The sequence below is a fragment of the Sinohyriopsis cumingii genome, chromosome 7, assembly GCF_028554795.1.
Source record: "Sinohyriopsis cumingii isolate HCF-2022 chromosome 7, ASM2855479v2, whole genome shotgun sequence".
NCBI lineage: Eukaryota > Metazoa > Mollusca > Bivalvia > Unionida > Unionidae > Sinohyriopsis > Sinohyriopsis cumingii.
The window spans coordinates 7,705,098-7,718,279 of NC_142967.1; the positions used below are offsets into that span (position 1 = coordinate 7,705,098).

At 37.3% G+C, this 13,182-nt stretch overlaps 1 protein-coding gene across 1 annotated transcript in view; it reads right to left on the minus strand.

Annotated features, from left to right (window-relative positions):
- LOC149794699 (uncharacterized) overlaps nucleotides 1-13,182 on the minus strand; it is a 265,989-nt gene that overhangs the window by 70,811 nt on the left and 181,996 nt on the right. Inside the window, exon 7 of the mRNA XM_089964317.1 lies at nucleotides 3,510-3,681. Coding sequence (XP_089820443.1) covers nucleotides 3,510-3,681 — 172 coding nt within the window. The remainder of the gene's footprint in view (nucleotides 1-3,509; nucleotides 3,682-13,182) is intronic.

The following is a 13,182-nucleotide window of genomic DNA, read 5'->3' on the forward strand; positions in this document are numbered from 1 at the left end:
AATATGATTCCAAACTCTCAACGTTATGGTAATTTATGGAATTATCTGGCAGTTACCATCATTATGTTGTCTGGTGGAAATAAACTAGCCCACAGTGTATGCAATATGGCGCCGTGTTAGTATGGAAAGTCTGTTAAGCATGAAAGGTGCTGGGGATGCCAGTATTAGTGCCATTCTGGTCAGTCAGGTTACAAATTATCAATCAATGATTAAATTGACTTAGCTCTGTGCACTTTTTATCACATTAAACGTTTTTGTTATTGAAATCGGTATGGGGGTACAAACAAATGTATACTGAGAAATGGCAATCTCGTGGGACCTGAAAGTGAGCCAATTAACACAATTATGTCAGCAGAATTTAAAACTAATTACAAGTAGTCAACAGGATTGCATCTACTCTTACATAATTGGGTGTACAAATGTTGTACATCATAACATGGGTGTACAAATGTTGTACATTAAAATCTAAAAATACAAGTCTATATACAGCTTTCTTTGTATCTTTAGTAGGAATATGATGGAACTTACAACTCAATGGTAGCTACTTGACTGAATTAAGTCTACCCAAGCAACTGGCTACTTTTGCTGCCCTCTGTACCCCAGTTGGGGAAGCATCCCCAAGCCACCCAGTTACTGTCAATTTTATGTAATTTCCTAACATACTGTTAAGAGATTTATTTTGTCGAGTTCCAAATCAATTTTGCAAAGTTAGCATACAAAATCTATATCTACGCCAAAATCGCTAGAACTGTATTTTGTATAAAAAAAATAATTCACAACTTAAAAGTGTTACTGACTCTCACAATCAAGTCTTTGAGAATTTGTAAATCATCTGGTTCAATAAATTTTGGGAAATTTTAAACACTTGTGCTCAAGATAATTTGAGATAGCACTAAATTATTAACAGTCAATACTAAATTATTAACAGTCAGTACAAAATTATTAACAGTCAATATTAAATTATTAACAGTCAGTACTAAATTATTAAGTCAGTACTAAATTTTTAACAGTCAATACTAAAGTATTAACAGTCAATACATGTAGAATTTAAGTCTTCTGGACCATCAATCTCCTCATCAATGCAGAGTTTTTATTGTCCTGGCCCAGACTGACTTAATAGAACAGATATTTTACACTTACAATTCTTTCAAAGCATTGGCCTTCCATAGTAATTTTAATGTTGGAGGAAAAAAATCTGTGCACAGTTAAGGAAAAACAGTTCAATTCTGTTCTATCAAAGGCAAATGTATATTTGTGTACAGCCTCATATAGTAGGAGTTCTTTATAACCCTAAACCGGTCCCAAAAAAAAGAAACGTTTAAAACTATAGTGTTTATTTTTCTCCGCTGATGAATTTACTTGAACTACTTGCTTACTGTCAAATGTTAAAGCTTACCTGTCTATTCAATATACAGCATGGTAAAGATGAGGAAATAAAAAAAGGTTTCAAGTGCATGTTTTCCAGTCATGTTATTTTTGTACACAATGCAAAAATTGAAATTTTAAAATTATAACTGTATACATAATATTTGGTTTGGTATTTTACGGTACAGGAACACAAATGTTTTTCCGTAATGAGGCATTCAAGTCCTAAGCCCAAAGATAAAGCACAATAACTGACCCAGGCTGATCTAATAGTAGGATTCCAAAACCACACCCTTTTGTTGACTAGTGCAGTGCACTAACCACTAAGCATTTTTTGCGCTAAATCAAAAGTCAAGTATAGAATGTATGTACTGAGGAAATGTCTTGTGTAGTTTTTGTTACAAGGGATTGTCTACTGGAGCTAATCAATCATCCTGATGTGATTTTTTTTAATGTACAAGAATTTACAAAGATGAGAAATTTCCATGGTTTAAATACCAAAGTATTTGGAGGTTTTCATCTTAAATTATCTATATATAAAAATTAAACTTACTTTTTTTCTTCTATTTACCATGGTCACTTTTTATGATGGTGTTGCACTTTAAGTATTTTACTGCATTTGATGGATTAAATGTGGATGTTCAATCAAATATATACACAATAGCCCTTTTGAAAAAAAAGGTTTTGTGGGCACTGAGAGAAAAAGATGACTTCACAAGCTGGTTAACACTATCTTTTTGTAGAAAACTAACCATTTTTGTTTTGTTTTCTTCATGTTGAAAATATCACTAAAGTCTATTTCTGATAATCCAATACATTGTACATAAGGACAATAGCTCCATATATCCCCATAAGGTGCCTCTAAGTTAGGTTAAATGTGGCAAGTGACCCATTTTAAGGTTTGAGGCAACAAAGAGACCTTACTTCAGACTACAAGTCTGTGAATAAAAGACATACAATGAACAAACCATGGCTTCAGATTACCTAGAGGCTTTTCCTTAACCTTGCAGCATGACGACAGCTCACACAGCAAGTTCTTTATTGACAGTACATGTATACATTTACCTAACCCAGAAATGACTGGATTTCAAAAGGCAATGAATTGCTTTGTTTGCATGCAAACCCGAAAGCTACAGGTACATTTTTTCCTGGACACATGCTATACATAGACCTAGTCCTGCAGAAAACTTTAATGAATGTATCTGTGCGTGTACCCCCCCCCCCCGGGAATAAATAAAAATATAAAGAAAAGAAAAGGTAAAATCCTTTTTAAAAAAGTCAGAGTCCCAATAGAAAATGCATTCTTTAAAAAGTCAAAAAAGAAAATCCCCAGAACCTCATCATGGGAGCCTTCTCAAGGCACAAATGAATGTCTCATTACACACCTCTAAGGACCTGCAAAAGGGGTGCATTTGGTCCAATTTACATGTCTGAACCAGTTGGGGTGACAGCATAGTAGAATGATAAATTACTAATTAGTTGAAATACCCTTTACATTTCATGTGTGTGTGTTTTGGATTTTTAACGTAGCCTAAACAATTTTTCAGTCATATCGATACGATATCTGCAGCGTGACAGTTTATAGTGATGTCTAGCACTGGAGCATCATGCTGCAGACATGTAGCATTATGTCTCCCACCTAGTAACATTATCCTGACACCAGGCCAACCAGTCTTAACACTAACCTCTTAATGCTGAGCGCCAAGCGAGGCAGCTGTTAGTACCATTTTTGTAAGTCTTTGGTATGACTCGGTTGGGGATCGAGCCCACGATCTCCCACATCTCAGGTGGATGATCTAACCACTAGGCCACCGGAGTGGTTTACATTACATAATTTTACAACAACATTAATATATAACAGGAAAACATCGACATGTGATCTTAAAGGTCAAGCTAGTTACAGAACTGGACTGTGCTACATGGAGGGAAATTTCTTCAGCAATCATAAAACTTCGTGTGCCCTAAATAAGGTCAGCAATTGTCATAATGTGCTAGATTATTGCATGGTAAATCAGGGTCTATATTGCTTGTTCTACTGATAACTCCTAACACACCAAAGACACTCAGATCTGCTGGAACATTATGATGCTGCAGATGTGTTTGTGCAGTTTGCCTGGTCTTGTACGAGTATACAAAGAACATACCTTTGTCATTCTTGTCTGTACCCTGCTGTGAAGTACTAGTGGGTGCAGGAGACACAGAAGTCCCTGATGCTGGTGATGATGAGGTTGTAGATCCTACTTCTTGTTTAGACTTGCGCACAGAAGTCCGGCTCACTAATCCAGATTGACCGGAACCAAGACAACTGCCTTTTGTCTATGAAAAAAGGGAAAATTAATTTTTTGTTGTTAGTCTACTTTATTCTGCTGGGTGATGATATGTACATACTTATGTTTTGCAATGATAAATCAGACCTTATTTCTGCAAACAATCTAAACTTACAAAAGACAACCATGTGAGAACAATTTCCAGAACAGCTGTATGTTTTACTTCAAACTCCACAAACATTTAAAACAATAATCCAAAGTGAAACTCACTAAACGGAACAATAAATCCAGATTTCCATATATATCATCATGTTTTGGGTTTAACACCATTTCTCAGCACACGATAGGCTATACATGGCATCCATTATTATTGAGGGAGGAGAAATGGGGGGGGGGGGAGAGACCAGACGAGAACCATCTAATCATGGGAAGCCACTGGCATTTTTCTCAAATACCCCCATTGGCCATTACAAGACCAGAACCCACAGTCATGAAATAACAGTGACTGGTAAAGGTGACCAATTTAGGCCACTCTGCCAACCAAGGCCCATGCCATACAAATAATAAGTATTCATTTTATATTTTGCATTTACTCTGTCAGAACTTTTTAAATTTTATTAAAGTCTGCTTGCCCTGGGAAAAGCTGATTGATCACAATGTAAAACTTGGAGAACACAAAGCATTCTGAATTTGCCTGGTCTTGGAGGTTAGGGCAAATGGATTTGTAATGTTCTGTTGATACAAGCACACCCGTATACACTAGTAACAATCTGTTGTCATATTAGGTAACCCTGGTGGCAGAATGAGCATAATGATGGCATGTATATTTATTTGCTCCACCCCACCCCCATCAGCACATGCAACACCAGTCATGTAGTAGGTGTACATACGTATAGATTTAAAGGCACATTATTTCAATACAGGCTATATCATGCTGAGTATTGCCCTAAGTGACTGGAAACAAAACAAAAGACAAGAAGGATAAAATCTCTCAAATGCAGTCATTTTTTTTGGACATAAATTGCAGTCACTTGAAAGGTTCAAAAACATCAACAGGCAATGCATCTCACAAGAATGAGGTTGCCTTCTTTAGTTTCACGTACGTATATATTCTATATCCCAAGCCTACAGGTGATGCAAATTCAAGTACAGCTATTATGATGTAGTCTAGACAAATGTAATGTATTTGCTTCCTGAGAGGAGACAGCAGCTGGGGGGATTTCCTCTGAAATCGAGAGATTATTTAGAACTAGTATATAACGCTAATCTCGGAAATAAAATCTTTACAATGCTTCGTACAAGAGGTTTGGTGTATTCTGGGCATATGCGTCATACTGGGCTTTATTGTTTTCTCTTGCATATTAATTTGTAATATACGGTTATACAGATCAAAATCTTGGGCGAGAACAGTCGGGGGCATGATGGGGCTATCTAACACTTATCTAAAGGTAACAAGTCTTAAAACATACACGTCAGCTCAAAGTCATTTCATGTGTTCAACCGTAATAATACTATAAATATAGTTTTTGTTCATCCCAAAGCTGAAAGGAAAAGACACATATCTGCCAACCTTCCTTATTCTATATTCAAGTTTCAATGCAACTGCAATTATTTCCATATGAATTCACTGCTGCGGATAATATAGTGGTACATTTCCACCTTTGTCCTACAGCACTGACCCATAAGAGCCTCTTTCGTTTAGGGAATGTTTGGCTGAATGAGATTGGCTGGTTGCCAGGCTATATCAGTAATCTAATCACTAGCAATGACATCAGTGCTCACAAGTAACCGAGCTATTTTTGTCTGAACCACAGAGAGAAGCACTCCTTACTAAATCCATGATCACATACAAAGTATGGATAACAACCGTTTACATCTGCTCATTTTTTCCTCCACTACACAACTACATCTGGCACGTTTTATCCATCAAATGTCCGACTCCTTTTGTACTAATACACACATCATACAATTAAATATCTCAATTTTCATGAAATCTGAGGGTCAATATGAAACTGTACTATATGATTATTTACTGTGATAAAAATGGATACCAGATCTTATGCAGCAGTGAAACACACAACACATTATTTTATTTATGGACTGACATAAAAATCGACCCCCCCCCCGCAACTAATTATCAACATAGATTCGTCTTTATCATCGAATACCCATCTCTAAATAAAATCATTATTAATATTGTACAAGCCTGTGGCTATATAATCCAACGAGGACAAGTAGGGGCTGTAATATGGGGAAAATAAGGAGATGGGGATGGGGGGGGGGGGCTAAATTCATATTAGAAGAGTTGGCACCAAAACGTTCACCAGATCTTGGGCAGTGTAGTGGTAGTGCTGTTGTTTACAGGCCCAAACATGATAGCCACCTCTCTATCTGAATCGGCTGGAGTTTCTGTTGTCATTGAATATAATTTTAACATGCTTTCGTTTTCTAATTTATCTTGCTCCACTTAATTATATATTTATTTTGAGGCATTACACTCCCGTGTTAGTTTTTGTGCAATTCAATGATACAGCTTCTAGAACGTAACCTTCTGTTGGCACTTCCAAGCCACCTTTGTGCCGAGGCAGCATACAACACGCCTACATATCTTAGGACTTGAAAATCTGTAGTCAGTTGCCAGGACTGACAAAGATAACATAAGAGAAATTGTTCATCTAACAATGTGCCTAGCTGCTGGGGGTGAAGAGGGTGGGTGGGTACAAACTGCTGGAGGACTGGGTATGCGTTACATATCGACCACAACTTGCCGTTAAAAAAAAAAAATGTTAAAAGAAACAATTACACCCATTACAAGAATAATAATATTGCTAGCGTGATCGTAATTAAGTCAACCTACTCGCGCAACGTAAATCAAATGATTGGTCCCGTAAAGTATCACGTGGCAGCATATTAAGAATATCCATCTCTGTTGACAATTTTCTGATGACTAATTTATACAGTAAATAATAAATAATTGCCTGCATTATTTAATCTTGCAGATGCTTTTATGTGTAAAACTGTGTACATACAGAAAGTAGTGACAATGGCAAATTCGCTGACAATAGAGCCATTATAACTATACAATGGTAACAAATGTAAATTTTAATTCAACCCGAACATGGGCATGCCTATACTACATTAGATTGATTCAGGCGACCAAGATAAGGTGTCCCTTAAAATTTTCGGTCATTTAGGGGCCTAATTTACAAGTCCCTACGATGAGACCCGTCAGCTTATTTCCTTGCCATGCTGGTCTTGAAATCATTGAAACTGTTGGGTGTTTTATCAAAAAAGCGACATATGGCGGAAAATCGGCTAAAATGCACGTATCCAGATGTTTTTGTTAAATTTAATTCTTATTTATGACAAACACAAAAGTATCGAGTACTCCACACGCAAGGAGGCGTTGTACAAGTGATGAGATACGTGATGCTTCCTGTTTTCAAGATACGCAAACAGGAGGATGTCGGTTTTTTGCTCTCTCCGTTCGAAAATGCACAACCAAATAATTTAGGTTCAACGCTAACGTGATGGATAATAATTTAACACAAAACAAATAAATTAAACAACTAGCCTTGAAGAGCAAATTGTTTACAGAATACTGGTTCACATTCAGACAGGTCTATCCAGCACAATGAAATTCACAACCATGCCCTCTGTGTTTCCATGATAAATGAATGCCAGTAGAAGTTTTATTTTTTTTATACAAAAATATTGTATTACCTTGTCAGTTTCGAATTATTATCTCAGAACTATCAAAACTTTTCTTAAAATAAGAGTATTACGATTTGGAATGTGGATAGTCCTACAATGTAAGACATAGCACATGTTTTTAATATATCGGGTGATCGTTGTGGGACTAGGAATGGGGGTTACTCTTTATACAAGAGTGCTATGAAGGAACGGAGTTATGTCGCGTCAACTTAGTCCACGTTTTGGTTCAAATATAAAATGGTCCAAAACATACTTTAAATAAATGTTTAAAAGCACCGTAGTTTTTTGTACACATAAATATACAATACAAAAACGTGGAGATCGGACCTACCTTTTAGTGAATGTCCACCACACAACGTAAACATATATTCAACCGCCTACTCCAGGATTTTGATAGTTTTACCAACTGTTTCGAACAGACATAAACTGACACACGTGTTCAATACTCCAGGATTATGAATAAGTCCTGTGCCCATATGCTGTTTATACAGAGTGCGCTCACTGTTTCACTGCCTGTTCTATCGCTGCAATAAAGTGTATTGCAAGCAGGCAGGCAAGCAAGAAAAGAATGGGCTGGCAGGTCTTTCGTACACAGCACAGTAATGGTCTTTCGTACACAGTAGTGGAGAACAGCAGACAACACTCGCTAACTATTCCTTGACCCCGTTTCTTTGTGTAAATCTCGCCTATACAGCCTTCTGCCTAGCGGTTGTGATTCATTAACTCTAAGCCCTGTCTGGCATTCATCACTAGGGAGTTTTATTATGCTAATGTTTCCTGCCTAAGGCAGTGCACTAAGCATGACAAACTTCTTCTATCAACAATTATAGGGCAATCTGTTATCAAGGGGCCGTCTCCAAACACTAATACATGATAACACGGCCGTCTCAAAACGAATTATTAGGGTTAATATCAAGGGTATTTGGAAAATGTGTAACACTAAACCAAAACATCGATTTAAAACTTTTAAAAAATTCCACACAAAAAATATATTATAACCACATATACCGAGAGAGAGAGAGAGAGAGAGAGAGAGAGAGAATGCAAAGAGTCAAACAGACTGACAAATACTTATACTGATTTGACAAACATGAAACTATTGAGATAGGGTGCAAGCCATTACATAAAATACAACTGATTTAATGTTTGTTACAATCAAATACAAGCATGATTTCGGACTGTATTAGATAATGAATACAAAAGTGTGACATCTTTAAAATCAAACAACTGCACAGCTCATGCATACAATTTCACTTACATGTAAATACAACACAAGTTAATATCAATTACAACTGCACACGAAAAAATATCTATCATTATGATTAACATGAAGTTCCTACTACTACCTGTGTTATTATGTGCTGCTTTTGTTATGGGTTTGATGCCCTTTTCAACACAGAATAGGCTATACATGGCGGCTAGTGTAAGTGGTGGAGGAAGAAATCAAGAAAATCCTGGGAAGAAGTACATACTCAATGGAACAAACTGCCAAGATTTCAAAGGTACCCACATTGGCTGAGCCAGACACGCACCCCACCCCAAGCCAGACACTCAAAGCCATGTTGATAGAGTTGAGATGGCAGTGATCAGTAAAGACATGCACTTTAGACCACTCAGCCACCTGGTATCCCATGTTATCATTTAGCTGGTATAAAATAAACTTGTATTTCACAGCCGTGGATCTAGAATTTTTACTAAGGTGGTTCAATTTTGATGAAGGATGTGGTTTATTTTTCTTCTTACAGTGGCCAGTTTGCTCTAACTGAAGAAATGTACCATTTTAACTGGTATGGTCATAATGAAGAATTTTAAAATTCAATTCAGGTTCCATAAATATGTGAACCAACTGTTGATTTTTCAGGACTGTATAATAAATGCACAACTATCACAATGATCGTATTGCCCCTATGAAGTAAAGGTTATTTTGATGGGGTCATATCTTATGGCAAACCCCCCACCTCTTGTGGGCATTATCCCAGATGAACAGGTGGTAAAAAAAAAGAAGCTAATTTTTATTATGTAATAGTTCCCTGCTGCTGTTGCATAGCTACTCCTTTTCTTCTGGGAGGAAAATACTCTGACCGGATGACAAAGATTTCATCCTCCCATTCTGGTGAACCAGAAGCTTCCAGAACACTGGACCACCCCTGCCTGAGAACCCAACACATAACTGGGCATGTGTATTTGCATCTCTTCATTAGTTTGAGGGAGTAGTCTAACTTAGTGGAACATCAGTGGTAGGCAGAGTAGGGAATCTGGTTTATTACATCAATAAAATTAGTTTCCCCCAATGCTCCAGTGGCCTAGTGGTTAGAGTGACCACCTCGGAAATAGGAGGTCATGGGTTTGATCCCCAGCTGATTCATACCAAAGACTTACACAAAATGGTACTAACAGCTGCCTCACTTGGCGCTCAGCACTAAGAGGTTAGGTTTAGGACTGGTCGGCCTGGTGTCAGGATAATGTGACTGGGTGGGACATCATGCTACATGTCTGCAGCACGATGCCCTAGTGCAAGACATTACTAAAAACTGCCACAATGCAGACAGAATAGCGATATGACTGAAAAATTGTTAAAGCTACGTTAAAAATTCTAATCACACACACACACATAGTCCCTCCACCCACAAACATTGTAATATTGGTTATAATACCATACCTGTTGCTTTGCATTGCTAACACTGTCCAACTGGCAAATAAATAAAATAAACACAAGGAATACACAGAAAAGCACAAGACAATGGATGGAATAGTCTATATTGGTCATCCCCAGCACAGATATGGCTGAGACTGGGGATCTCAGTAGGAGGAGGAGCATTGGAAGGAACCTGGTTTTTGCTCAAAAATCCTGGTTGGCAATGTAGAGAATTTGACTCCTAATTCCCACTGAATTTGATCCAGTCATGCTCTATGGATTGGGCATGAAGCTTGCTCCATCTTGCAGACGCAAAGGCAAGCAAGAAAACTGTCTAATGAGTATATTTCTCAACGGAAGTTTCACACAATGATTCATTTGGGGGAGGGGGTATCAAGAAACCAAAAGACCCAAGAGACATTCCATTTAGGAATTTGACAGTGAGATACTGGTCTATGTAGTTCAAAATACCTGATCAGGTCTGCTGAGTGAGAATCCATCCCGATGGCATTGCCTTTGGACAATTTGAGTTAGAAACAGTCCTTAATAGCAGAAACTAAGAACTGCTACTCTTTGAAAATCAGCCACTTCACCCACAGAAGTTCAACTAGGATTAACATGTTTCCTGTTAAACCAATCACAAAAGATTCTCCATTTGGAATCATACACCTCTGATGTGGATCCTCTCCGAATGGCAACAACGATCACAAACTTTTCTTTGCATAAAGATCGTTTGAGATGAGCCATGTGTGAAGGTGGAGAATCTATTTTGTAGGATAGCCTGATGTCACATTTGCTCCGCCAGTTCATAAGTTGTATATAAACTAAGGTATTAATACAAGCCATGCTTGCTGTCTAAACATGCTGCAGGCTAGAGTTAATCTCTTATGCAAGGTTACCATGACCAGAGAGAAGATCCAACACTTGGATCGGCACAGGCTTTAGATCGAGCGACTTTCCAACAATGTGTTACAAAGATCAGAGGAACCTGCAAGGATAGAGCATGTTCTAAATCCATCCCCATGTGGACAGACAGCGAGAGGGACATTGTCTGCTAAGTTTGATTGGATTGAATCAAAGAGACGTCCAATTGGAATTAGGACGGAGGGTGTGGTAACAATTTCGATCAGAATTATAACTTCTAACTAGCAAGCAAAAATTTAGTTATCCTGGGAAGATTGCTGAGCAAATACGATTACTCCAAGAAAGCAACTCGTAATTTGGCATGAAAACTTGGATAGGAGATTCTAAGGCAAGACAAAGCTTCATAAAGGTCGGTAAGTTATTTGCTCGATTTTTCAGAATTTTACAATTTTGTAATTGTAATTATGTGCAGTATGTATATTTAATTACAAGGATCATTTAGTACATACAATTACCTTTGTAGTGTTTAATTTACATGTGTATTTGAGAAATGAGTTTGAGTATTATGTAGAGAATTATGTAGATTGTTATCCTGTGGTCAGAATTAATGTTGTAATTTGCTATTAGATTACTTCGTAGTAAACTAGTGCATTTATTCATGTAATATACAGTGTATTAGATTTTACACATGCCTGAAGTGTTAATTTAGAAATTGGTTGAAGTGTGTAAGGTTAGTTAATAGGATGTATGGATATATCAGAGCATGGATAATTGAATATCTGTGTACTTTGTATGAGTTGTAATGTAAATAAATGTGTCTGCTTGTTGTGATATTGTTTAGTATAATGGGATTAGGAATAAATACTGATGTGACAGAATTTATTGAATGTATGTATGAGAAGTAATTGTAACCGTGATTTATTACATTGTTTTAGAACATACAAGTATTTCACTGTGAATGAATGCGTGACCGAAGAAATTTAATAGCCGTTTTCTGATGATATGCTGGGTGTAGTGTGAGATGAGAGGGCTAAGGGAAATATTGTACCGTCTTTGTGTTTTCATAGGAAGCTTTTGGGGGGACAGAACTTCCGGTGGTAAGCAAACCGACAATCCCACTTCATGACAAATACATCAACTGCCATAGCCCTCTGGATGGGGACTGTGAAAATGTAAAAGGGAAGCTTGTTGTTCAACTTTGTGGAGAGTTAGTGCATGGTGCAAACCTAACGGAACAAAAAAGCATTCAGTATTGAACACAACCCCATGTCAGTAAATTAGCTGACACAGAGTTACTGTATTTTACCAGGACACCGATGTTCAATAAAATATCTTATATCTTGTATCCCTGTCTCAATTATGTGAACTTGCCTGTGGGCTAATGCCTTGCAAATTTGAGTTTGCCCAAAATGAATTTCATCTTGTCTTGAAGTTGGACAAGTGGATTTGTAAATCCCTGGTTCAGACACTGATAACATACATAAACATAAAGCAGACATTCCAAACTTGTTATTCATTGATCATTTAAATACTCGTTCATCATTTAATGACCACTTCTACATGAAACTTCTCAATTGCTCCAGATCTCCACTGTCCTATGTGAAGGTCAGTGGAGACCTAATTTTAATCAGATTGGGGTATAATCCTAACATTTCAGAAGCAAATAGCATACAGGACAAAACTTCGCTGGTTGATTGACAAAGCGGAAGATAATCTTTATTTATGTGATGATGAACATTACAAAATTATGACTGAAAATGCAATGAAGTGAGCATGCCCAGTGTGTGTGGGGTTCTCAGGCAGGGTCGATCCTTATATAAGGTTCACTGTAATGGAAGGATGAAATTTTCATCATTTGATTGTGGTATTTTCCTCCAGAAAAAGAACCAGCTATGCAAAAGTAACAAGTATGGCATTAATGATATTAAAATAGTCGTGGTTACAGCATATTGCAAAATACATGTACCTATTACCTATGTATCTGTTGGAGGAGGTCTGGTTTTGCACAAGTAGCTTCATGGTATAATTACCAGATACAATTATAAATGGATTTAGGTACAACCCCTTTTTTAAAGCCTTGTTTAAAAACAGGTTCTTCCTCAATTTGGAGGCAACCCCACACCCCTCCCCACTGCAAAAAAACAAAACCCCATTCTTATAACAAAGGTGATAGGTAGGACCATCATCAGAGAAGTGTGAACCGAGTAAAAACTTTTCAAGTGATTGAGCTTTCTGTATGATCCAGGCTATAATGTCTGATATTTGTTTTAACCTAAAAGCATAAGCTGATTTTAGTCGCTTATCTTTTCACTTCCCATGTTTATTTGTGTGCGTAGG